Source organism: Leuciscus leuciscus (genome assembly GCF_965113295.1).
Source record: "Leuciscus leuciscus genome assembly, chromosome: 10".
Taxonomy (NCBI): Eukaryota; Metazoa; Chordata; class Actinopteri; order Cypriniformes; family Leuciscidae; genus Leuciscus; species Leuciscus leuciscus.
The window spans coordinates 42,689,766-42,717,293 of record NC_138734.1 but is presented as its reverse complement, the minus strand read 5'-3'; the positions used below and the strand labels follow the sequence as shown (position 1 = coordinate 42,717,293).

At 37.5% G+C, this 27,528-nt stretch overlaps 1 protein-coding gene and 2 long non-coding RNA genes across 4 annotated transcripts in view; 2 read left to right on the top strand and 1 right to left on the bottom strand.

Moving 5' to 3' along the window:
• The first annotated feature begins 294 nt into the window (after positions 1-294).
• On the top strand, positions 295-1,933 carry LOC309507960. Its single transcript, XR_014209324.1, has 2 exons — positions 295-562; positions 1,359-1,933. It is a non-coding gene; the product is annotated as an uncharacterized lncRNA (long non-coding RNA).
• LOC309507893 (uncharacterized protein) overlaps positions 1,428-27,528 on the bottom strand; it is a 313,871-nt gene continuing 287,770 nt past the window's right edge. The window contains exons 105-126 of the mRNA XM_082182320.1: positions 26,224-26,397; positions 25,904-26,074; positions 24,921-25,091; positions 24,511-24,684; positions 23,430-23,600; positions 20,189-20,362; positions 19,847-20,017; positions 19,317-19,490; positions 19,003-19,167; positions 16,557-16,730; positions 13,236-13,427; positions 12,931-13,101; positions 12,557-12,730; positions 12,304-12,474; positions 9,581-9,754; positions 9,070-9,240; positions 8,554-8,727; positions 8,239-8,403; positions 5,811-5,981; positions 4,849-5,040; positions 4,544-4,714; positions 1,428-4,114 (exon numbers count right to left, since the gene is read on the bottom strand). Coding sequence (XP_082038446.1) covers positions 3,937-4,114; positions 4,544-4,714; positions 4,849-5,040; positions 5,811-5,981; positions 8,239-8,403; positions 8,554-8,727; positions 9,070-9,240; positions 9,581-9,754; positions 12,304-12,474; positions 12,557-12,730; positions 12,931-13,101; positions 13,236-13,427; positions 16,557-16,730; positions 19,003-19,167; positions 19,317-19,490; positions 19,847-20,017; positions 20,189-20,362; positions 23,430-23,600; positions 24,511-24,684; positions 24,921-25,091; positions 25,904-26,074; positions 26,224-26,397 — 3,823 coding nt within the window. The 3' untranslated portion in view covers positions 1,428-3,936. The remainder of the gene's footprint in view (positions 4,115-4,543; positions 4,715-4,848; positions 5,041-5,810; positions 5,982-8,238; positions 8,404-8,553; positions 8,728-9,069; positions 9,241-9,580; positions 9,755-12,303; positions 12,475-12,556; positions 12,731-12,930; positions 13,102-13,235; positions 13,428-16,556; positions 16,731-19,002; positions 19,168-19,316; positions 19,491-19,846; positions 20,018-20,188; positions 20,363-23,429; positions 23,601-24,510; positions 24,685-24,920; positions 25,092-25,903; positions 26,075-26,223; positions 26,398-27,528) is intronic.
• LOC309507948 overlaps positions 20,386-27,528 on the top strand; it is a 49,452-nt gene continuing 42,309 nt past the window's right edge. For both annotated transcript variants that reach the window (XR_014209305.1, XR_014209306.1), the window contains exon 1: positions 20,386-20,636. This is a non-coding gene — a long non-coding RNA (uncharacterized lncRNA). The remainder of the gene's footprint in view (positions 20,637-27,528) is intronic.

The following is a 27,528-nucleotide window of genomic DNA, read 5'->3' as shown; positions in this document are numbered from 1 at the left end:
ATAACGAGTGATTCCCTACATTATCACTGGAGAGAAGCCGTGCACATGTGATCTTATAACAAAAGTTAATTGATATTTACCAAGAATGATGAAAAAGAAGAAATAAAAATATTTTTCAAACTTCTTCTTGTGTTAAAGTCTTTGTGTCTCTTCTGTTTTGTGAAAAGACAGACTTGCTGAAAGAAACTTGAGTTGTGTGTTTGCAAATGTAGGCTAATCTCTTTTGCCATTAAGAGTTGATCTGACTTCTGCTCTTGAATACATTTATTTTAAGTAAAATTTACTTGAAAGTCTGAACTGTACTTTCCCTATACAAAATATATCACAATTAGTTCATTTATGTGTTTCGACATAAATTAGAAAGTAGAACATTTCTCCAATACTTGTTGGTAAATGTTCACTACCAAAAACTACAAAAAAGATTGATGCTATTTCTATTTGTAGGCTACTATTGATGTTTTATTATATAAAACTTATTCTTCACATGATATTGTGTGACCTCTAGTGGTGAGCTCGAGAAATGGCATAATCTCTCTGCATCTGCTGTTGCATCTTAATACCAGTTACACTACAGTTAAAGGGATAGTTCACTTTGAAATTAAATTTTGGTATGTTTTAGCTTACCTCAAGGGCATCCAAGATGTAGGTGTCTTTTTTTCCGCAGTAGTTTCAATTTTGATATTTTTAGGTCAAACCGTTCTTGTCTGTCAGTCATAATGCAGGTCGATGGTCACTTGTCTCAAACAGCATGCACAGAGTCCAAATTAAAACAATTCCCCGTCGTCCAAATTAAACAATTCCCCATCGTAAGTACACATTGATGGCCTAAGACACGAAACGAGCGGTTTGTGTGAGAAAACGAACAGTATTTATATCGTTTTTACCACTTATACGCAGCCATGTCCAAGTGATCTGATCTGACGTGTGCGCAGACTGGTGCATAGATATATATACACTAGATGTCGCCTTGGCTACTGCGAAACCGTAGCCAAGGCGACATCTAGTGTATATATCTATACCCGCCCGCGCCGTCAGATCATTTGGACGTGGCTGAGTTCAAGAGGTAAAAACGATATAAAAACTGTTCGTTTTCTCACACAAACCGCTCGTTTCGTGTCTTAGGCCATCAATGTGTACTTACGATGGGGAATTGTTTAATTTGGACGACGGGGAATTGTTTTAATTTGGACTCTGTGCATGCTCTTTGAGACAGTGACCATCGACCTGCATTATATGACTGACAGACAAGAACGGTTTGACCTAAAAATATCAAAATTGAAACTACTGCGGAAAAAAAGACACCTACATCTTGGATGCCCTTGAGGTAAGCTAAAACATACCAACATTTAATTTCAAAGTGAACTATCCCTTTAAGAGAACTGGACTAATTCACTTTTCAAAATAATAAATTTTAAACAAAACAAAAATAGCAAAGCTCTTTCTAATGCAGGTTTTGTTCCTCACTATGCTTTTTAATAAATGCTGAAAACGTTAAGTGTGGTATGTTTTTCTTTATAAACCACTTTCTCAAACCATTTTACAAAAACAATTGCAGTGTTTTTCTTTATAAACCATTTTCTTAATAAATCGCTTTACAACAACAATTTACAGTTTTTCTTCATAAATGAAATTCTTCATACATGGTTACAATGATTATTACAAGTGTCTTTCTTTATATAACACTTCCATTATATAAGGTCACAATTAAGCATAAACTTTTTTATGTTTTTTAAAAATTAAATTTTATTATGCTAACAAATATACAATACAATGGCAAATGAGAAAATTATAATTGCTGATCAAAAAGCATTGGACAGAATATCTAGACTGGGGAATGCGAAAGCTACAACTTAAAATGTGGATTATGGGTGATAACAGGCATTATCCGTATGTCAGTCAAAGCAGAGAGACAGAGTTTCATACAAATAAAAATGTATCAATAAAAATAAATATTCTGTATATAAAATGTAAGCGAAATATAATTGTAAATCAGATCAAAGTTAAGTAATATAAAGATACATATGACAGATTTGACAGATTAAAATCTTTGACAGATAAAATGTATCACACAATGATGTAATTTTAATTTGAGAGTTTGTTTATATCATTTGCTAATTTTATTTTCGTTTTAATTTTTTAATTTTTAAAGTTTTATGGAGGAGTTTCCCAACATCATTATGATGAAGGTCTAATACTGAAGACTCATATTCATGCTAATCCTCCTCTGAGCTGAGATCAGGCTTATCTCCCTCCATTTCACCTGTAAAAAAAGCAAAACATCTTGTATGAAACCCAAGCAAAACTTAATACAAACATTTCTAAACAATATTTCAGGGTTTTTCCTAGGTCAAAAAGGGTCTTCTGTGGTGGCTGATGAACACGGTCATCCATGCGCACACACACACACACACACACACACACACACACACACACACACACACACACACACACACACACACACACACACACACACACACACACACACACACACACACACACTAGGATTCCATGTTTTATGGGAACATTCTATTGGCATAATTGTTTATATTCTGTTAAAAAAACAAAAACCTGTATATTCTCTCCCTTTACACTAACCCTAACCTAAACCTACCCATCACACTTTTTTTTTTGTTGCATTTTTGGTTTTCAAAAAATTATATTCTGTATGATGTATGAGCTTGTTTCCTCATGCGGACCAAAAAAAAGTCCTCACAAGGACAAGGATTTCAGATATTTCTATCTTTATGGGTACATTTTTTCCAATACCGTAGGGTCCAAGCACAAAGAACACGACAAGTCATGCAAACATGGCTGGGAGCAACTGCAAAAACTCGCAATTGAAGACATTTTAAGATGATTTTAGGCAAAATGCCTGAAAAATCAAATACAATCACTAGTACTGTGATTTAATGGTTTATCACTTTTACCAATAGGTGGCACTGTTACAAAACTGATGTGGTCTGGTCAGGAGTAACGGGTTTTTGCCTATTTTTTACAGTCTATGGTTTTTGCCCACAAGTTCTGTCAAATATTTGCCAGAGCTGTTAAATGTTTTTCAATGGCTCTGTGCGCAGCCTACCTGTATTTGACGTACCGTAAACTCTAGTGTGAAGACGCACGACTCGCCGTTGCTTTGGTGAGAGCACTGTTTCTCACCCTCAGTGAGAGAGAGAGAGAGAGAGAGAGAGAGTCTTGCATACCACGCAGAATCGACGCACTACATGTAAATAGTGTTCTTTGCTGTATTTTCCTGTCAAAATAACAGTTCATTTGGAATTATTCAGCAACAAGGAACAAGCAGATATGCCGGTGTCTCCGGTAGTGGGCGGAACTAATGCGCAAACGGCAATCTGATTGGCTGGCGCTCATCTATTACGTCCCTGTTTTGATTTCAGCAAATCAGTTCGAGCGAACACTGACAACGTGATTAATATTCATGAGCCCAGCAGCTCATCAATCCTTAGTGTGTTATATATTGTTTTTAGTAGTACAATTAGTAGTAGTATTATTATTTTTTAATAATAATTACTATTATCTATTACTATTATCTATTTTTTTCCAGAAACACTGAATGACCAACAATATCTTAAGCACCAACAGCCCTAATTTCAGTTAAAATGACAAATATGCATTCATACATGGTTGCCAAGTTTTAGTTCTAATTACTTAAGTACTATCATTAAATAGAGCTTGATTATCATTATATAATGCTTGATTGACTGATGTTAAGAGTGTATGTTCAGATATTTAAAAAGTCTGGTGAGTAAACAAAAAAATGCACTAGCTAATGGTGATTCTATTGCCAAGGTGTGCGTAGACGGTTGCAATTGTATCTAAACAAAACTCAGTAACTCCCACTACAAAACTTGTGGAGCTTATTGTATTACTGAAAGAATATTTAGCATGCATATTTATTTTGTGTTATTTCATCATGTCTCACCTCAGTGTCTTGAGTTGACACTTCTGATCCTGTAGTAAATCACTGAGCTCCTTCACTCCTGATTGTCCAGGATCATTTCCTCTGAGATCCAGCTCTATCAGGTGTGAAGGGTTTGATCTCAGAGCTGAAGCCAGAGCTTTATAACCTTCTTCACTGATGCTGCAGTCTGAAAGTCTACAGAAGAGAAGAGAAAAAGGTATTTCATCATCTGATAGAAACTTGTTTACTGGAGTAATTTAACTCTGGACAAAGAGTAAAGAGAAATGTTATTATTAAAGCGGCACTATGTAACTTTTGGCGCTTCAGGGGTTAATAAACAAAACTGCATGCATCTAGCAGAAGAACATTGTAGCTGAAGCTACTTCTCTCTTTTTATGTCTATGGTGATTCATGCAGGTACAGTACTGTTCTACTCCGCAGTGGTTGTGACCCGACCGGTCTAAAATAGTCCAAATATAAACACTTATTATAGTGAATCAGGATAAGACAAAAACATGGTTTGGAAAAAGGATTCATGTTATACTCGCTCATTATATACATTTAGAACACAAAAAAAGTTACATAGTGCAGCTTTAAAATCAAACAATGGTTCAGTGAACTCACCTGAGTTTCTCCAGTGTGCAGTTTGTATTTTCTAATCCGTTCTGGAGTTTCTTCACTCCTGAATCCTGCAGATTATTGTTGCTGATGTCAAGCTCTTTCAGACTGGAGTTTGATCTCAGGACTGTAGCGAGAGCTGAACAGCTTTCCTCTGTTAGACCACACTTACGCAGCCTAAAATAATGAACAGAAGAGGGAGAATTTACAAACACAAAGTACTTGATTCCAACATAACTGAGAATAGTGTTTTTGTTATGAAATGTCTTTAACATAATTTAAATCTACAATACTAAATGTACAATACTCACATCAGTGTGTTGAGTTTACAGTGTTTATCCTTCAGTAGAGCAGCGATCTGATTCACTCGTGTGTCTCCTAGTTCACGTTCACTCAGATTCAGCTCTCTCAGGAGTAACGGGTTTTCACCCACTATTCCACTCACATACTGACAGGCTTCCTCTGGAGCAGGACCCAAAAACCTGAAAACCAGTCTTGTAGTCCTAACAAAAAAAGTGGTTTACTATTCTGTACCCTGCCTCAACCACCATTAAAAAAGTGTTTTCATGTTGTTGTTCAATGTTAACATATGTTTCATTAAAATAAATAATGACAACATTTTTTAAAAAAAATACAGTGCATTCTAAAAATTGGTAGACAGATTATTTCTCAAGTAGCCTACTGGGCTTCAGGGAACGAGGGTTACAAACGTAACCGAGACGTTTTGTATCATGGCTGCAGTACCACTTGGGGTGTGCTTTTTATTCTGCTTTTCCTAATATATATATATATTTTTTATTCATTTTATCTGGCAATGCATCAGAGTGTCTTCACTCACCACCATATTTCCTTATGTACTTTTTAATGCAGAGAGAGATGTGCACTCAAAGCATCGAGTGGAACTGATGGGAGTCTGAGACAGTTTCCCTTACGAAAATTAACTGTTTTTTGGGGTATTGATTACTATTTGTAAAACCACAACAATACCATAGTTAAACTATAGTTTTTGTAGCAAAACCATGGTTTTGGACACACAGTTAAAGGGGCAGCTAAAATGACAACAGCCTAAATATATATCGTATATGTGCGTATGGCCCCGACTACACTGCTGAAGATAGAGGAAGTACACTGATATTACCTGCCATATAAAGATTTCTTTCATAATATTTTAAAGGTCCTTTAGTCATTTCAAAGCTTTTATAAATTTCTTTTTGATGGTTTAATTCACTTCCAGCTAAAAACTGTTGCATTTTATTGTCTTAATAACACTCACCTCAGTGTTTTCAGCCGATTCAACCAATTCTGTTGTACATCATAGAGCTCCTTCACTCCTGATTGTCCAGGATCATTTCCTGTGAGATCCAGCTCTATCAGGTGTGAGTTTGATCTCAGAGCTGAAGCCAGAGCTTTATAACCTTCTTCTGTGATACTGCAGTTTGAAAGTCTACAAAACATGAAACATGAATTAAATGTAACATTGTGTTTCAAATTAAATTATCAGATGAATTATAACTTAAACTGAATCAGAATGATCAGTGCACGTAGAAATGTTCATCAAATACAATATTTACAAATTGTCTGTTTTAGTTTTTTGAGTTTTGAAGTTTTCTTCCCACTAGACATGTGACAGTATCAAAATTAAAACATTTAAATACTGTTTGACTCCCTTCTCTGTGTCAGGAAGATGTCAAGCAAAAAGCAGAGTTTTGTTTACGGAGGTGCTGTTCCGCCAGCGCAATCCACTGTCAGAGAGTGAATTCATTCAGCCCATCTTCTTCTTTCATTTATGCTTCTCCTCCGTGTTGGGGTTGTTTACATCAGAGTGAGCATGCCTCTTTAATGCAGCAAATTTTAACCAGGTAATTCTAAAATTCAAAATGTATAATACAGAAACTCTTTTTAATAAAGTTGCAAATATTTTGAAGTGCCCACAACAACGATTATGTGCATGTTCATTACCGTACACTTGCACATCTACTTCCCACTTCCCAGTGCATTTCATTTTAGCACTTTATGGTTAATATATAAACAGATAATTAAATTTTATTAAGGATGTTACATGTAACACAGTTAACATGTTTACAGTGGGGGAAATAATGATTTGATCCCCTGCTGATTTTGTAAGTTTTGTCCACTTACAAAGAAATGAAGGGTCTATAATTTTTATGGTAGGTTTATTTTAACAGATAGAGACAGAATATCAACCAAAGTATCCAGAAAAACACATTATATAAAGGTTATAAATTGATTTGCATTTCAGTAAGTGAAATAAGTGTTTGATCCCCAAGCAAAACATGACTTAATACTTAGTGGAGAAACCTTTGTTGGCAAGCACAGAGGTAAGACGTTTCTTGTAGTTGGTCATCAGCTTTGCACACATCTCAGGAGGGATTTTGGTCCACTCCTCTTTACAGATGCTCTCAAAATCCTTAAAGTTTCTCGGCTGTCGCTTGGCAACTCAAAGGTTCGGGTTCCTCCACAGATTTTCTATATGATTAAAGTCTGTAGACTGGCTAGGCCCCTCCAAGACCTTAATGTGCTTCTTCTTGAGCCACTCCTTTGTTGCCTTGGAGGTATGTTTTGGGTCATTGTCATGCTGGAAGACCCATCCACGACCCATCTTCACTATCACACTAAACTGCTCGATTAACATTAGAATAACATACTGATCATATTCTAACATGTCATCATGTTGAGCTATATAACATTGATTATTTGTATGTACATTTGCTCAGCTGTCTAATAAAGTACATGCAAGAGCGGTGTTCCTATCAAGTCAAGGCTCGTGAAGCGCTGTCAAGTCTAAGTTAGTCGCGGACACTAGCTCTCGGCATCCCGAAAACGCCACGCCAATATTGATCTTCGTTTTAGTTCTCCTTTTGTCCCAAAGTCTGCTTGCCATGGTTGAACGAAACAACAACAGCGTGAGCACGCTAGATGTAACGCAGTTGTCCATGTCTGTCGCCATGGTTACTATGGCAGTACAAGCAGAAACCAAGGATAACACGGATATTACATCATTGACAGGCAACGTGTTACAAGGGACGGGCACTATTCTTACATATTGTACCTTTAAACACACTTTTGTGTATTCATGTTTGATATAATATATTGTTCATAAAAACTAAACTATACAAAATTTGACTTAACTTTAAACTTAATTTGTGCCATTTTTGTGTCTACTTTTAAAGTGACAAAATATTTTTCAATTTAGTTATTTTAGTTTTTTCCCAATTGTGTAATATTTTCTTACCAGTAATAAAAATCCTTTAAGTTTTCATTTTAGTTTTTTCATTTAGAGATAACACCACTGTTACGGAAAAAAAATGGTAGTTTAGTATCCAGTTCTCATTATTAACTAATAGCTAATTACTAGTTGCATATTACTAGGATATTGTCTGTTTAATAGTACTTATAAAGCACATATTATTGCCTTATTCTGCATGATCTCATTCTACATCCCATAATCCTACCCATATCTAAACTTAAATGCTACTACAACTACCTTACTAACTATTAATAAGAAGTAATTAGGAGTTACTAATAGTTATTAGTGACTATTGGACTCTAAACTGAGTGACCAAAACAATGAGTATTCTTAAATTTTTTTGCACTTCAGGAGGCAAGCAGATTCAGTGAATATATAATATCCCTGTGATTGCTGTGGTGTTGAGTGTCTGCTGATGGTGAACTGAACTCACTTAAGAATCTTCAGTGTTGATTTCTTCAGTCCCTCACAGATCTCTTTGACTCCTGAGTCCAGCAGACGGCTGTTGTTCAGGTTCAGCTCTTTCAGGATGGTTTTGGAGGAGAGAACAGTAGCTAGAACTGAACAACTTTTCTCTGTCAGCTCACAATTATTCAGCCTGAACTCAAAAACACCATAATTTATTATTCAGTACATATTTAACACACATCAGATCAACAGCTCTTCATATCTGCTCACACAAGTGCCTGACAGTCTTTAATAATACACAACAAACACAAGTTATAATGTATAAATCACATCGACTCACTTGATTTTCTCCACTTTGCTATGAGAGTCCATCAAAAGAGCAGAGAGCTTCTCTCCATCCAGATCTCCTAATTTATCTTCACTCAGATCCAGTTCTGTCAGTATTAATGGACTTTTACCCAGAACTTTAGTGAGATAGTCACACGCTTCCTGTGCAGCAGCACTTTTCAAAAACCTACAGGAAGTAGAACATGTAGATTTGATAATTGAAAAGAAAAGAAAAAAGGATAAAAGAAAAACACTAATTTAGATACAATAAAATAAACAATTATTTTTAAATAATGTTGTTAGAATGTCATGCCTTTTGCAAGTCCTATCCTCCTTATGGATCCAGTAAAGCAATAAAATATGGCAACGTGTAGAATATGTTAAAGTCATAGTTTTGGTAAATATTTCCAGTTTTGCTGAATTGCAATTCAGTAAATTCCTTTTCATGCCATTCTAATTCTGCACTGGCCATTTGTCACATCTACTGAGCTGCACACCTCTGACTCTGTCTGTGGCTTATTTTTCTCACCTGATGTTCTTTAATTTACAGCTTTCAAGCCGCAGTAAATCATAGAGCTCCTTCACTCCTGATCGTCCAGGATCATTTCCTCTGAGATCCAGCTCTATCAGGTGTGAGTTTGATTTCAGAGATGAGGTCAAACCTTTAAATCCTTCTTCAGTGATACTGCAGCCGGAAAGACTATACATATACATACATACAAAAACATATACATGTTAAGTACTGTAACCAATGCCTTACTGACAGCACCTGTGAATGGGTGAATGTGAATGGGTGAATGGGTGAATGTGAGGCAATATTGTAAAGCGCTTTGGTGGCCATTGGGTCTGTGAAAGCGCTATATAAATGCAGTCCATTTACCATTTACCTGCTTCATTTGCATTTCTAAATGTTTCATAAAATATTTAAAGTTTTCAGACTGAAATTAATATGATTAACTGATTTTTTTTTTTTTTTCTAATCAAATGGACATTTATAAATCTATGTTACCATGCATAAATGAAGATAAATTAATACACACTTCAGTTTCTTTAATCTGCATTGTGTATTTTCCAACAGAGGACAGATCATCTTTATTCCAGAGTTTCCTAGTTTATTCTCACTCAGATCCAGCTCTATCAGGTTTGAAGGGTTTGAAGTAAACGCTGAAGTCAGAGCAGCACAACCTTCTGCTGTAATACTGTTATTATTTAGCCTGTATTCAGAAGAGAAAGAAAACAAAGACATGAAACATTCTTCAGTTTATCACAAAACATTTTTAATGAACAACAATGATAGTGTCACATGTATGTTCTGTGTTCCCTACTTCATTGTGTATTTGGTTCTGTCCTGTGACCTAGACCTAGACCTCAGTCTGTTTATTTAGTCATTCATGTGTCCTATTATCTCCTCGGCTCCCTCATTTGTTCCAGTATTTATACTCCCTGTTTTTTTTTGGGGGGGGGGGGGGGTTCAGTTGGTTGTCCCTTTTCGTCAATGTTAAGGTGTGTTATATCTTTTTCCCTGAGTTCCCTATCAGTTGGTATTTCTCGACGCAAGTCGTGACAGACGAATAGGAATCTCGCTAGAGTGGCCAATTTACTTCAAGTGTAACTAAACGAGCCAATGAACATTGGCAAGCGATGATTTGCAGATTTATAACGAGCAGCAGGTGCATTGCATCCTCAGCTTTTCGCTTTGGAGCCGAGCGTTTCATGTATGCTCTTGTCTGCAAGCAGTGTCTTCTGAATGAGCAAGCTCTTCAAGGAGAACCTCTCGATTTCATCGGTGTTGGTGTCATGGCGTGGCAGTGGGGTCGATTTCCTCTTTTTTTCTTATTATTATTATTATTTGCCTTTCATTGAGCAAAAAAATAAGGTAACTGCTTGTAACGGTGCGCTGTTCAGAGTGCTGAAAAGCTGTTTTTACAGCTGGTTTTAGCTGTGCCTTCAACAAGAGTTAGTGCACACTACAGGCTGCAATTCCCTGTCAGTGTTGCCACGATCTTTTCCCCTGTGTGCTTCAGCACAGAGAGAGCGAGTCTCCTAAAAGAGCTTACATGGGTGTGAGTTGCGTCTTTCTATAGAATAACATTCCACCCGTGTGTTTCTGGCTGTGGTTGTTTCCTGTCCTCACTGACGGCCACAATCACGGCCTCGCACGCTTGGGCAAAACATGTTGAGACTGTGTTTGTGGGTGGTTTATGGTTTCGCATGGGAACATGACCACGTCGACATGCCGGTCATGACTCTTCTTTCTCTGGGAAGCTTGAGTCCCCTCTGTTGTTGGCCAGCCTCTGAGGGTTACAAAGGGCTTCTCCTTCTGGGAAACAACCCCCTAGGGCCCCTCCCCCTCTAGCACATCACAAGCTGTGCAACTTCTGGATGGGATTGCTGGTCCTTCTCATGGGGGAACCTAGCGTTTCATTCAGGGCTCCAGCTGAGTATCAGATGTCGATCGCTGATCGGAGAGAGGGCTGTTATGCTCTGGAGATTAGTGTGATGCTGAGCTTTCCACTGTTATGGCGTTTGCTTATGCTGACTCAGATTCAGAGTTTACAGCCATGCTTTCCCGGGTCTTTTCCCGGATATGCATTGAAAAACTGGGCAGTATGGAGCTATATTGGTGCCAAAAATATGAAAAGCCAAAAGTGCCAAAATCTGCATAAGTTCTCTCTCATTACTCTCAATGGTGGTGTGGCTGTGCACAGACCACCTCCACCCTGCATTTGAGGCCATGGCACTCTTAATGCACAAGGGTAGTTCTGAGCCGGGGTTGAGCTACGCATGTTGACTAACCGTGGTCAAGGTCACTGCGCAGGCCCTTGGCCAGACGATGTCCACTTCGGTGCTCCAGAAGCGCCCCTAGGCTTACCATGCAGAGGTGCGAGAGGTCGTCAAAGTACGCTTTCTCAACACTCCCATCTCACAAGGTGGCCTTTTCGACGACACTCTGGAGGACTGGGCCCAGCAGTTCTCTGCAGTCAGTAGCAGACTGAGAAGCTTCCCCCGAAGTACCAGCAGAGTCCCTTCAGGCCACCCCTCAGTCTACTTGTCGCCAAGGGTGTCGTCCCCGGGGATGGCTTCCGCAGCGTTCTCCTTCCTAATGGAAAGAGCATGCTTTCCCAGTGTTATCCAATAATCTCACTGTATGGGTTACCACGGAACAACAGTGACAGACACTCTCTGTGTAAGCCCTCTCCTATCGTCCTTCCAGGCAAGAAGGGGCAGGAGGCTTGCACAAGGCACTGGAAGGGGGCAGCAGCTGTGGCGCTTTGGTAGGGATTGTACTACTTGGCGTACGTCGAGAGTGACCGACTGATAGGGAACGTCCTATCTTGTAGGACACAACTCCTGTACCCTGCTGCACGGCCGGGTCACCTGCTCGGCTCCTCAGCGAAAAACTGAAGATGCAATGCACCTGCTGCTCATTATGTACCCGTGCTGCGAGGCAGAGCAGCTGCTTCAAATCATTGCATGCCAATGTTCATTGGCTCGTTTAGTTACACTCAAAGTAGATTGGCCTCTCTAGTGAGATTCCTATTCGTCAGTCACAATGTACGATTCTGTTCCCTCCTTTAGGGAACGAGGGTTACCATATGTAACAGAGACGTTCTCCTGTGGTTTATATTTGGATTAAAGGCTATTTTGTTTGAATCTTCATTCAAGTGTGCTTCCTACTAGCAGCAACCGTTACAGACAGTTTTAGTCCATACCAGTTAAATATATTTTACATTTTAAGTATTAAACCAAGGGAAATACTCACATCAGTGTGTTGAGTTTACAGTGTTTGTCCTTCAGTAGAGCAACGATCTGATTCACTCCTGTGTCTTTTAGGTCACGTTCACTCAGATTCAGTTCTCTCAGGAGTAACAGGTTTTTACCCACAATTCTTCTTACATAATGACAGGCTTCATCTGCAGCAGGACCCAAAAACCTATAAAGCCATTAATAAAAAAGCATTTCTGTTAATTATTCATATGCATATCATTTTTTGGGATTATTTCATCACGTCTCACCTCAGTGTCTTGAGTTGATACTTCTGATCCTGTAGTAAATCACTGAGCTCCTTCACTCCTGATTGTCCAGGATCATTTCCTCTGAGATCCAGCTCTATCAGGTGTGAAGGGTTTGATCTCAGAGCTGAAGCCAGAGCTTTATAACCTTCTTCTGTGATACTGCAGTCTGAAAGTCTACAGAAAAGAGATTTAAAAAATAAAAAAGTTATACAATCAATATCACTTTAATAATAAAATTATAACATAAAAATCATCAAATGCCTTTTCTCTTGTAAGTACAGAAAATGACAGAGGCATGTTTTTTCCTGTTTCTTTAATTCACTACAGTAATTTAACTTTAATATTTAAAACAAACAATGGTTCATTAAACTTACATGAGTTTCTGCAGTGTGCAGTTTGTATTTTCTAATACGTTCTGGAATTTCTTCACTCCTGAATCCTGCAGATTATTGTTGCTGATGTCAAGCTCTTTCAGACTGGAGTTTGATCTCAGGACTGTAGCGAGAGCTGAACAGCTTTCCTCTGTTAGACCACACTTACGCAGCCTAAAATGATGAACAGAAGAGGGAGAATTTACAAACACAAAGTAATTGATTCCAACATAACTGAGAATTGTGTTTTTGTTACAAGATGTCTTTAACATAATTTAAATCTACAATTCTAAATCTACAATACTCACATCAGTGTGTTGAGTTTACAGTGTTTATCCTTCAGTAGAGCAGCGATCTGATTCACTCGTGTGTCTCCTAGTTCACGTTCACTCAGATTCAGCTCTCTCAGGAGTAACAGGTTTTCACCCACTATTCCACTCACATACTGACAGGCTTCCTCTGCAGCAGAACCCCAAAATTTGAAGACCAGTCTTGTAGTCCTAGCAAAAAAAGTGGTTTACTATTCTGTACCCTGCCTCAACCACCATTAAAAAAGTGTTTTCATGTTGTTGTTCACTGGTAACATATGTTTAATTAAAAGAAATAATTACCAAAAAAAATAAATAAATACAGTGCATTCTAAAAATTGGTCGACAGATTATTTTTCAAATAGACTACTGCATGGCTGAAGTAGTTCTGCATTAGGTTTGTTGTCTGCATTACAGTTCTATATGACTATAATTAAAATATTGCTTTAGAATTACATTAAGTGTGAAAATACACTATATCAGTGATTCTCAACCGGTGGGCTGCGGCTATTTCTGAAAATCCCGACTCCTGGAGGAGACAGACCCAGCCCTGGCTTTGCTCTGTCCCGTCCATGCTATGTGACTGTGCGTGGACAGAACATAATAGCAATAGCAATAGCAATAGCAACTTTATTTATATAGCACGGTTAAAAACAACAATAGTTGTATAATAGCAACCAAAGTGCTTTACATTGTATCACATAGCACAAAAAGAGGAGAAAATCTACTCTACAAAGACAACATCATATAGGCAACACATGTAGTAAAAAAAGTCACTGATTAAAAGCTATTGAAAACAGATATGTTTTAAGTTGTCCTTTGAAAACCTGCACCGTATCGGCGTCTCTAATATGTATAGGCAAGCTATTCCAAAGTTTAGGCGCCGCTACAGCAAAGGCGCGATCTCCTTTTTTCTTTCGGAGTGTCCTGGGTATTTTAAGTAGTTTCTGACTCTCTGATCTCAGACTTCGTCCAGTCTGATTTTCAGTTAAGAGATCTGACAGATAGGCTGGTGCCAGTCCATGAAGGGATTTGTACACCAATAACAAAAGTTTAAAATTAATCCTAAAATAAACTGGAAGCCAGTGCAAGGAGATCAAAGAAGGAGTAATGTGTTCGTGTTTTTTTTATCCCAATTAAAAGTCTAGCAGCTGAATTTTGAACTTTTTGTAAACGAGAAATAGATGACTGACTAATTCCCAAATATAAGGCATTACAATAGTCAAGTCTGGATGTTATCAAAGCGTGGATCGCGGTTTCAAGGCCTTTAAACGTCAAGCATGATTTCATCTTTGCTAAATTGCGTAAATGAAAGAAACTTGACTTTACCACCGAATTTATGTGTTTATCTAGTTTTAAAGAGCTGTCAATATTTACACCTAGATTACGAATACATGTTTTAACATGAGGTGACAAAGGGCCGAAGTCCAATTGAGTTGTACTCCTGGCTCCACTCGAGCTGCAAACTAAAATCTCAGTCTTACTTTCATTTAGATGTAAAAAATTCGCAGTCAACCATGTTTTGAGATCTAAAAGACAGGCCATAAGAGGTTCTAAACCACTTTCATGTGACAGTGGCAGGTACACTTGTACATCATCAGCGTAACAGTGAAACTTGATATTATATTTCCTGAAGATATTTCCCAAAGGAATCATATATAGCGAGAATAAAATAGGAGCAAGAATGGAACCTTGCGGCACTCCACACATGATTGGTGTTGATCTGGATAAGCATGTCCCGATCTTCACTACCATACTTCTATCAGTCATACTTCTATTTAAACCACTCCAGGACATTCCCTTGAACCCCCACATACTCCTCCAGACGTGAGATCATCACTGAGTGATCAATTGTGTCAAAAGCGGTGGTTAAATCTAATAAAACTAATACAGCAGACTAATAAAGCCTTCGGACCTCAGACCAGCTCTTTGTCTGGCCAGCAGAAGGGAAAGGCTGTCTCCAAGCAGAGGATGACCCACTGGGTAGTTGATGCCATCACCTTGGCTTACCAAGCACAAGGCATGCCTTGCTCGCTCAGGATGCAAGCTCACTCTACAAGAAGTGTTGCATCCTCCTGGGTGCTGGCACGTGGCGCCTCGCTGACAGATATTTGTAGTGCTGCGGGCTGGGCGAACCTCAACACGTTCGCTAGATTCTATAGTCTACGTGTAGAGCCGGTATCCTCCTGTTCTCACCTCAAACGGGTAGAAATACTGAGAGGCCCGGCTCAATGTTGTCCTGCTGCACCAAAATTGAGAGAGTCCAGAGAGTCCCTATGGGCAGACCCTGTTGAGTCCCGTCACCCATGGCAGCCGGACGTGGTGAAGTGTCCTGCGACAGGCCTATATTCCGCTGTAAACTTGAGAACCGGGTCTAGGCTGGGTGGCATATGTGTGACCCTAAGGGGATCCCATATGTGTACTTTTCCACGGTTGCTCCTAAACAGAAGCCTGTGTCTTTCCCTTGGGAGAACCCATCTCTTATGAGGTTGTAGTCACCCTAGTAACTTCCATATGTATATCTACACATAACTCCTTCGGGGAAGGATGTGGTTTCCTTTTCCAGTCTGAAAACCTGAAGATGCACCTGTTGCTCATTATATACCCCCGCTGCGAGGCAGAGCAGCTGATTTCAATTATTGTATGCCAACGTGCATAAGCTCGTTTTAGTTACACTCAAAGTAGATTGGCCTCTCTAGTGAGATTCCTATTCGTCTGTCACCAAAGTGATGTCTCCATTCCCTCCTTCAGGGAACAAGGGTTACAAACGTAACCGAGACGTTTTGCATCGTGGCCGCAGTACCACTTGGGGTGTGCTCTTTATTCTGCTTTTCCCAATATATTTTAATTTTTTTATTCATTTTATCTGGCAATGCATCAGAGTGTCTTCACTCACCACCATGTTTCCCTTATGAAAATTAACTGTTTTTTGGGGGTAATGAATACCATTTGTATAACCACAACAATACCATAGTTAAACTATAGTTTAGCAAAACAATGGTTTTGGACACACAGTTAAAGGGGCAGCTAAAATGACAACAGCTTATGGACTTTTACATGCAAATATTAATCCTTAGAAGTCGTAATACGAAAACAGCCCTGGGCAAAAAGTAAGTATATATCGTATATGTGCGTATGGCCCCGACTACACCACTGCTGAAGATAGAGGAAGTACACTGATATTACCTGCCATATAAAGATTTCTTTCATAATATTTTAAAGGTCCTTTAGTCATTTCAAAGCTTTTATAAATTTCTTTTTGACGGTTTAATTCTCTTCCAGCTAAAAACTGTTGCATTTTATTGTCTTAATAACACTCACCTCAGTGTTTTCAGCCGATTCAACCAATTCTGTTGTACATCATAGAGCTCCTTCACTCCTGATTGTCCAGGATCATTTCCTGTGAGATCCAGCTCTATAAGGTGTGAAGGGTTTGATCTCAGAGCTGAAGCCAGAGCTTTATAACCTTCTTCTGTGATACTGCAGTTTGAAAGTCTACAAAACATGAAACTTGAATTAAATGTAACATTGTGTTTCAAATTAAATTATCAGATGAATTATAACTTAAACTGAATCAGAATGATCAGTGCACGTAGAAATGTTCATCAAATACAATATTTACAAATTGTCTGTTTTAGTTTTTTAGTTTTGAAGTTTTCTTCCCACTAGACATGTGACAGTATCAAAATTAAAACATTTAAATACTGTTTGACTCCCTTCTCTGTGTCAGGAAGATGTCAAACAAAAAGCAGAGTTTTGTTTACGGAGGTGCTGTTCCGTCAGCGCAATCCACTGTCAGAGAGTGAATTCATTCAGCCCATCTTCTTCTTTCATTTATGCTTCTCCTCCGTGTTGGGGTTGTTTACATCAGAGTGAGCATGCCTCTTTAATGCAGCAAATTTTAACCAGGTAATTCTAAAAATTTATTCTAAAAATCTAAATTTATAATACAGAAACTTTCTTTAATAAATTTGCAAACATTTTGAAGTGCCCACAACAACAATTATGTGCATGTTCATTACCGTACACTTGCACATCTACTTCCCACTTCCCAGTACATTTAGTTTTTTAGCACTTTATGGTTAATATATTAACAGATAATGAAATTTTATTAAGGCTGTTACATGTAACACGTTTACAGTGGGGGAAATAATGATTTGATCCCCTGCTGATTTTGTAAGTTCGCCCACTTACAAAGAAATTAAGGGTCTATAATTTTATGGTAGGTTTATTTTAACGGATAGAGACAGAATATCAACCAAAAAATCCAGAAAAACACATTATATAAAGGTTGTAAATTGATTAGCATTTGATCGAGTGAAATAAGTATTTGATCCCCTATCAACCAGCAAGAATTCTGCCTCCCACAAATTGGTTATATACCCATGTGAAACACAGATTAGTCCTGTCACTTTAAGAAAGTACTACTAGCGCAGTGGACACCTGTCCACAGAATCTGTATCTTGATGACCAACTACAAGAAACGTCTTATCTCTGTGCTTGCCAACAAAGGTTTCTCCATCAAGTACTAAGGCATGTTTTGCTTGGGGATCAAATACTTATTTCACTTACTGAAATGCAAATCAATTTATAACCTTTATATAATGTGTTTTTTTCTGGATTTTTTGGTTGATATTTTGTCTCTATCCGTTAAAAAAAACCTACCATAAAAATTATAGACCCTGGACCATTATCGTCCCTGTCAAGTCGTGACTCGTGAAGCTCTGTCAAGTCTAAGTTAGTCGTGGACGTGGATCTCTCTTCATCTCGAAAACGCCACGCCGATATTGATTTTCGTTTTATTTCTGCTTTTGTCCCAAAGTCTGCTTGCCATGGTCCATAATGTTTGAACTAAACAACAAAAGCGTGAGCGTACCGCTAGATGTAACGCAGTTGTGCACGTCTGTCGCCATGGTTACTATGGCAGTACGAGCGGAAACCAGGGATAACGCGGATATTACGTCATTGACAGGCGACGAGTTACAAGGGACGGGCACTATTTAAAATTGTGAATTTCTCTGAATTGACAAATTCTTGGAAACATTTAGGAAAATGTAAGCACACAATTGAAAGAAATATATAACACTGTGCAAGTGTGTTTTGGATATTTAGATACAAAATTCTTACATATTGTACCTTTAAACACACTTTTGTGAATTCATGTTTGATATAATATATTGTTTATGAAAAATTAAACTATACACAATTTTACTTAAATTTAAACTTAATTTGTGGCATTTTTGTGTCTACTTTTAAAGTCATAAAATATTTTTTGGTTTAATTTAGTTACTTTTTTAATTTAGTTTTTCCCCAATTGTGTAATTTTTTCTTACCAGTAACAAAAAATCCTTTAAGTTTTCATTTTAGTTTTTGTAAGAGATAACACCACTGTTACTGAAAAAAAATGGTAACACTTAGTTCAGGGTAGTTTAGTATCCAGCTCTCATTATTAACTAATAGCTAATTACTAGTTGCATATTACTAGGATATTGGCTGTTTAATAGTACTTATAAAGCACATATTATTACCTTATTCTGCATGATCTCATTCTACATCCCATAATCCTACCCATCCCTAAACTTAAATGCTACTACAACTACCTTACTAACTATTAATAATAAGTAATTAGGAGTTTATTGAGGCAAAACCAAAACAATGAGTATTCTTCCATTTTTTTGCACTTCAGGAGGCAAGCAGATTCAGTAAATATATAATATCCCTGTGATTGCTGTGGTGTTGAGTGTATCTGATGGTAAACTGAACTCACTTAAGAATCTTCAGTGTTGATTTCTTCAGTCCCTTACAGATCTCTTTAACTCCAGAGTCCAGCAGACGGCTGTTGTTCAGGTTCAGCTCTTTCAGGATGGTTTTAGAGGAGAGAACAGTAGCTAGAACTGAACAGCTTTTCTCTGTCAGCTCACAATTATTCAGCCTGAACACAGAAACACCATAATTTATTATTCAGCACATATTCACCACACACACCATACCAACAGCTCTTCATATCTGCTGACACATGACTGACAGTCATTAACAATCAATTAACAGAGAAGTTATAATGTATAAATCACATTGACTCACTGGATTTTCTCCACCTTGCTATGAGAGTCCATCAAAAGAGCAGAGAGCTTCTCTCCATCCAGATCTCCTAATTTATCTTCACTCAGATCCAGTTCTGTCAGTAATAATGGACTTTTACACAGAACTTTAGTGAGATAGTCACACGCTTCCTGTGCAGCAGCACTTTTCAAAAACCTACAGGAAGTAGAACATTTAGATTTGATAATAAAACATTTTTTTTTAAAAAGGATAAAAGAAAAACACAAATTTAGATAGAATAATATAAAATAAAAAATATTTTAAATAATGTTGTTAGAATGTCATGCCTTTTGCAGCTCCCATCATCCTTATGGACCCAGTAAAGCAATAAAATATGGCAACGTGTAGAATGTGTTAAAGTCAAAGTTTCGGTAAATATTTCCAGTTTTGCTGAATTGTAAATTCCTTTTCATGCCATTCTAATTCTGCATTGGCCATTTGTCACATCTACTGAGCTGCACACCTCTGACTCTGTCTGTGGCTTATTTTGAAAAATCAAAGTCTTTTCTCACCTGATGTTCTTTAATTTACAGCTTTCAAGCCGCAGTAAATCATAGAGCTCCTTCACTCCTGAATGTCCAGGATCATTTCCTCTGAGATCCAGCTCTATCAGGCTTGAGTTTGATTTCAGAGATGAGGTCAAACTTTTAAATCCTTCTTCAGTGATACTGCAGCCTAAAAGACTATACATATACATACATACAAAAACATATACATGTTAAGTGCTGCAACCAATGCCTTACTGACAACACCTGCTTCATTTGCATTTCTAAATGTTTCATAAAATATTTAAAGTTTTCAGATATTTATAAATCTATGTTATTATGCATAAATGAAGATAAATGAATACACACTTCAGTTTCTCTAATCTGCATTGTGTATTTTCCAACAGAACACAGATCTTCTTTATTCCAGAGTTTCCTAGTTTATTCTCACTCAGATCCAGCTCTATCAGGTTTGAAGGGTTTGAATTAAACGCTGAAGTCAGAGCAGCACAACCTTCCTCTGTAATACTGTTATTATTCAGCCTGAAGAGAAGAGAAAAAAGAAAAGAAAAGAAAAGAAAAGAAAAGACAAGAAGGTCTCCTCAGGTTTTTTTTCTGCCAAAAAACACGTAATGGAAGGGTTTTCATGGTCAAAGAGAGTGGGCCTTTCTTAAAGAACATGCATTTCAATAACACAGCAAAACTAGCAAAATGTAAGTAAAAACTTCTTAAGCAATTAAGTAAACAATCAATGTAAAATCTAAGCAAATCATGAGCAATGAGACAAACACAACAGAACAGAGGCATTTTTTTTCAGGTAGGAAATACTACATTTAAAAAATATGGTAAAGAAATACTACAAAAATGTAATCAAATAATAAATTAAATATTGCTACAAAAGCTTTTCAGTCAGTAAATTTTGTTTGGTCAACATTAAGGACACAGAGAGCAGCAGGTAGGCTATATTAAAAGTTGTCACCTAATGCACGGATTCAATATATTGATTTACATCTGATTTTACAACTGTTTACGCTCACTTAAGACATAACCGACTAGGTTTACCTGGATACTTGCCAAGTCAGGCATTTTGACAAACAGTGTGTATTGTAAAACTATACTGTATTATTGTACAAGTGTGTACTGAATTTTAATGATGGATGGATTGTGGGAATCTATGTTTTGATCATCATTCTGAATCTGATCCAGATGTAATCTTTGGGGCTGTTTACACCTGGTCAGTTCTTGTGTTTTTACTGATCGGATATCTTGATTTATTAAAATGATTCCATTTACACTTGGTCACATAAATGTGTCTCAGCAAAACAGATATAAATCTGATCTTCAATTCCTGCACTATATGCAGATTTAATGCATAATGCAGAGTTCACGTCACCGAAAACAACAAATACAGTATGAGCTGCATTTTATTGATCATCAGCTAATTTAAAAATCGAACACTGTAATAAGAGAGAGTGCAGAAACAGCACTGGTAAGATCATTTAGTTTCTTTACTTTTAATGAAGATGATTATGTTGAACGTCTGCGACTTACTTTCACTTACATTTGCGGCAGTTTGCTGAAGAGATACTCAGCCACTAATCTGCGGCGATGTGTGTTGCAGTAGCACTCTCATATCTGGCTATAACCTCATATAGCCTATAACACGCTCTCACAAATATATTTTTTTTACATTGTTGGGAGAAGTAAAATTTACATATGTGGTTTCAACAACCATTTGCATTTAGACTTGTTTAGTTTTAACTGGAATGCATCTCCACCTCCAGATGTGGTTTGAGCGATTGGATTTAAATCCGTCTCAAATGCATTTCGGAAGGCATTTACACCTGGTATTTTCACGATCAGATAGCTATCCGATCTGAGAGAACGCATGAAGTGACCAGGTGTAAACAGGCCCTTTGATAAAAAACATAATTATCTCAATTTTTTTTTTTCAAAACTTTGTTCACCCATATTGATTTCTTTTTTTAAAATTAAAGCAGGTCTGTTTTTATTATAATTTTTTTTTCTTTGGATACATTGTCTATTCAGATATTCATGCAACAAAATATTCTCTGGGCCATTAAAAAGTGTGGTGAAAATTATCAAAAATGCTGGCAACCTTTTAAAAAAAAGAGGAAAATAGTCAAGTGCAATGGGCTATGCAGGGGAACTGAATTGGGTGCTCGCATGCTGACATGCTTCGTGTGTGTGCACACAGGGGCCACCTGTAAGCTTATGAGTACAGAATGTAGTTCACTTTTACAGTCTATTACACTTTTAATAACTTATCAATCATGTTACACTATTTTCTAGCTCATGTTAACTTTAATTAACCCTGCGGCTCTGCAGATACACTAACTTACAGTGATATCAAATATATATCAAAATCTCTATGGATTGAAGCTTGTCGCTCAGGGTACGTGATATTGACACAAAAAAAATTTGATAGCAGTGACAGAAATGACTTTTCCAATATGTTTAAATAGATTTTTTACTTTTATGGGCATTTTAGCTTTATGAAGCATTTTTTCTAACCTAATTAAATGTGTGCATCATATTTTGCATTAAATTCTTACATTTAATCAATGAAGTCAATTAGAATAAGACAAAATGGCTGTTACCAAGCAAATGAAATCAGTATCAACAAAATTCATATTTGCAACGCAGAGGAAACACAAAAGCTGCATCTTAAGTGACATTTAGATGCATTTACAGACTGTTTAATGCAACTCAGTGGGACCATATCATACACCCGGTGCAATGCAGCACCAGGCGTTAAGCAAGTGTTTCTTGCTAGTTTCTGCCCGATGCAGTTATCATTTTCACGTCCTGCCCCACGTTGTTTAAATAGCAAATGCATTTGCGCACATCTGTGCGTCTAAAAACAAAGTGTGTTCGGTCGCATTGTTGGCATGTTGCTATTTTGAGGCAACTGAAAACGACTGCGCCATTGACCAACTGAAACCTGGTCTAAAGTCAATGGCGCAATATTTATTTTGTTATTTAAAGAGCGCATTAGTAATGTGCGCCTATAGGCGGGTCCACAACGCATGTACACTGTGCATTTGCGTATTACACACACAGGGACGCGCAGCAGCACACAAACATGCCAAATATTAAAAATATTACAATGTAAAAGATTAATATTGTTTACATAAAGATATGGTGGAATCTGGCTTGTCCCGTAGATGGTCTGCTTGCATGCAGTGGATCTGGTCATGCCCAAAGTGCACTTGCGCCGTGCGCTTTAGACCATGCGCTTAGATCGTTAAAATAGAGCCCTATGAGAGTGCTTTTGTTGTGGCCCTGTGGCCAGTTGCATGAAAATAGCTGCTAAGTTAAAACTGTGTCTTAAAACTAGTCTGGTCAACCAGCAATTAGCTACAGCTAATCAGTCTAAATTTTCAGAATTAGACCAATCTGCCTTTTTATGTAACTGGCTTAAAGAGATGATCAGTCTTAAAGAAAAAAAAGATCAGTCTTAAAGATTAACTGATGGCTCAGTTAATCTTAGATTAATCTACAATGTCAATATTTTGAAAATGTAATATTAAATAGTATATTGTTTTAAAGATGCTTTGTAGAGTATAAAACAATGTAAAATACTCACATCAGTGTGTTGAGTTTACAGTGTTTATCCTGCAGTAGAGCAGAGATCTGATTCACTCGTGTGTCTCCTAGTTCACGTTTACTCAGATTCAGCTCTCTCAGGAGTAACGGGTTTTTACCCACAATTCCTCTCACATACTGACAGGCTTTATCTGCATCATGACTCAAAAACCTGCATAAGGGAAGATAAAGCAGGAATTAATTCAGTTTTTAACAAACTGTCTAATTAATAGTCTAATGTTAATCCTTGTTAACTGACAACAACAAAAGATTATGCAGTTTACTGCATTACTGAATTTACAGCCACTTTTCCACTTTTGGGCCAAACTGTTCTAAGAACAATAAGAAACCGTTCCAGTAATATTTCCACTTGATCCTGGTTTGGCACAGCACAATTACAAACTGTTCTCAGGCCGGAGTACTCAGCACGATTAGCTAACTGTGCTGAACCATGCTGGTAGAATGTGGGTAGTGACGTCAGCACTGACGGTTCGCAAAGACCCGCCCCCTTTAGTTACTGTTGCTATATCCGACAACTCTCACGCCACACATTATGTTCTCACGCAGTGAAAAATACATCGCGGAGCAGAGAGGACACTGACAACGCACAGACAGACAGGGCAGAGCAGGTTCCTTTTTATATAAAACAAAGTCTTATCTTTCAAATTTAGTAATTTTTAAAGAAATTTAAACAATAAATACTGTTTTGTGGCTCTTTAATGTGTTGTGACAGATCGCTGTAGCGCCTCAGTTAAAGCTGCTCGTGAACCAATCATCTCTTCCTTCTAGTTATTTTATAGCATCAAATAAACATGAATGAACATCTGAAAGAATGTTGTTTCAACTGCGGAAAGCCGTCAGTACACTCCGTTTTTCAAGTTCAAATCCACGGACGTTAATCTATTAACTCTCCTGACTGCTTTGTCGGACAAAATGGCGAATTCAGTGGATGGAGGATTATGATTGGTCAAATAGCCTATCAATCAAACTCAAGCAAGAAGAATGGTTTGGCTAGACGGTGGAAAAGAGGCATAAAATTCACCTGTATGTCATTTATTTTGTATTATTTCATCACGTCTTACCTCAGTGTCTTGAGTTGACAGTTCTGATCCTGTAATATATCATCGAGCTCCTTCACTCCTGATTGTCCAGGATCATTTCCTCTGAGATCCAGCTCTATCAGGTGTGAAGGGTTTGATCTCAGAGCTGACGCCAGAGCTTTATAACCGTCTTCTGTGATACTGCAGTTTGAAAGTCTAGAACAGGAATGAAAATGTAGCGTGATTACTTGTAAGTCAGATTACTTTTTTCATGCAATGAATAAAATAATGTTTTACTTTTTAAATTCAAAACAAACTATCAGAGTTACTTTTTTCAAATAAGCATGTTACTCTGTATTTTGTTATTTGTACAAATAATATGCAAACTAAACTTAGTTTCAGTCAGAAACTGATGACTAAATATGTAAACAAAGTGTTCCACATCATCTCACCTGAGTTTCTCCAGTTTACAGTAATTTTTCAGTCCATCAGAGAGCAGCTTCACTCCTGAATTCTGCAGATTATTATTACTCAGGTCAAGATCCTTCAGAATGCTGGAGTCTGAACTGAGAACTGAAGCCAGAGCTGAACAGCTTTCTTCTGTTAGATCACACTTTCTGAGCCTGATAATAATAATTGAACAACATCAATAATGAAGATACATAATACCATTAATTGTAGGAAAAAGACTACCATGAGAAGTTGACCAAAATGTATGGTGTTCCAGCCCTAAACAAATAAATCAGACGCTAAAATCCTGCAATGATTCTATGCCTTATAGCATCAACAGAATCACTGTTTTACACTCAGCCACCATGCAGTAAACTCAGAGTTAAGATACAGATCCACACAATTGTCCCAGCTCAATGGAACTTGTTTTAATTTAGTCTAGTCTGATTTGAGGAAGCAGTGGCTTGTAAACATACGATAATATTTCACCTCAGGGCAGGGCTGTCGCTAGAGGGGAGAAAGGTGGCGATGATTCTTAATAAAGTCAAAACATTATTCGTTGTTTGACATCCCTAAACAGTAAAAAAAATTGTCCTCATGAATGACTATAACATAAGTGCACTGAAAAGAAATGCTTGAGCCTTTAATGGGCAGAACATGGAAGTACTAGTGCAAGTTGTCCATAACTTTTTCTTTAGGCCACCTTTCTGTGGACAATAATAATGCATTGTAAAATAAATCCAGCAAATAACACTGAAATTTGTACATCTGGCAGATTTTATATTTATATTTTTAAATACAAATATTTATATTTATAATAGTAAATTAAATCAAATCTCAAAGTTGAATACAGTCTTTTGCAAAAAATAAAAAATAATAATAATAATTGACAAAAGAGAAAAGACATGGGGAACAGAAAATCCAGTGTGTCATATTCCTGTGATTTCTGTGGTGTTGAGTGTAGCTGATGGTGAAATGTACTTACTCAAGTATCTTCAGCTCACACACAGGATTCTTCAGTCCCTCACAGATCTCTTTGACTCCAGAGTCCAGCAGACGGCTGTTGTTCAGGTTCAGCTCTTTCAGGATGGTTTTAGAGGAGAGAACAGTAGATAGAACTGAACAGCTTTTCTCTGTCTGCTCACAGTTATTCAGCCTAAACACGGAAACAGCATTATTTATTATTCAGTACATATTCACCACACACACCATACCAACAGCTCCTCATATCTGCTGACACATGACTGACAGTCATTTACAATCAATTAACAGAGAAGTTATAATGTATAAATCACATTGACTCACTTGATTTTCTCCACTTTGCTATGAGAGTCCATCAAAAGAGCAGAGAGCTTCTCTCCATCCAGATCTCCTAATTTATCTTCACTCAGATCCAGTTCTGTCAGCAATAATGGACTTTTACCCAGAACTTTAGTGAGACACTCACACGCTTCCTGTGCAGCAGCACTTTTCAAAAACCTACAGGAAATAGAAGTTAATTTTTTGGACAAATTTTTGGACATAAGACATTTTAAACCAGTAAACTCCAGGAGATTTTTTAGTTCAAGAATCAACTAAGTGAAAGCGTTCAAACAGTCAGTCCAAAAAAGAGCTAAAGCAGAGAAAACCCAGCCAATAGTGACTCGCGTCCAGATTTCAGCAAATCACTGTAACTGTGTATTTGGCTTCAGAGCAGCCCAAGACGTTTCACATTGTGCTGTGTGAAATACAGACTGCAAGCATTTTATAATGGATTCTGCCCGAAGAAGCATGTTTTACAGGTTTCAGTTTCTGTTGTTGTACTATATACATATATTGTAGAACCTAGAAACGAGTTAGCATTTTATCACTCCCAGTTCCATTGTCCTGAAGTTGCTGGATTTTGGATGGGTTTTTGGTTAAATGGTTGAGGTTGTGTTTAGCACAGACATTATTTCAAGATATTTTCATGTTTTATTCTACAATATAAGTAACATCAGTAATACCCTCTTGTGATTTTTTTTAAAGCTTTTACTTGTCTTGTAAAAAGCAATTGCTAACAAGTGGCTAAATGGAACTACAGAGATTGTTGGGGAAATTAAACATCATCAGCCGAACAGAATGTATTCACACTTGTAGTTCATTTCTCTTGCTTCTTTGGTTGGGACCAAAAACAGAAAATTATAGATTTAGTCCTGGTTCACGGTCAGGCGTGAACCTAAAGATATAAAATAAGATGGCTTTTATGATGTATATTTTGTGACACGCAAAACAATGCTGCATACTGGGCTAAATGCTGATTGTGCATACTGTGGCAAGCAGGGCAGGGCCGAAAGCCGTGGGAATGCAGCAAGACCGGTGACACAAGTGATAATGAGCATCACCTGCAAGCCACACCGGGCCTGAAGGACAAGAGAGGACAAAAAACGTATGATAGTACTTTTACTAACTTTACACCTTAACTTTTACTAGAACTTTTACAGCTAAAAACCCTTGAAGAGTTATTAATGTGTAAATGGTCAAGACAGAGGCAGGAATGCCTCCATCATGCTATAAAGAGATCAGGCACGTACTGGTTAAGACACCTGTACCTAACTGTAATGGAAAACATTGAGACTATGTTGTGAAAAA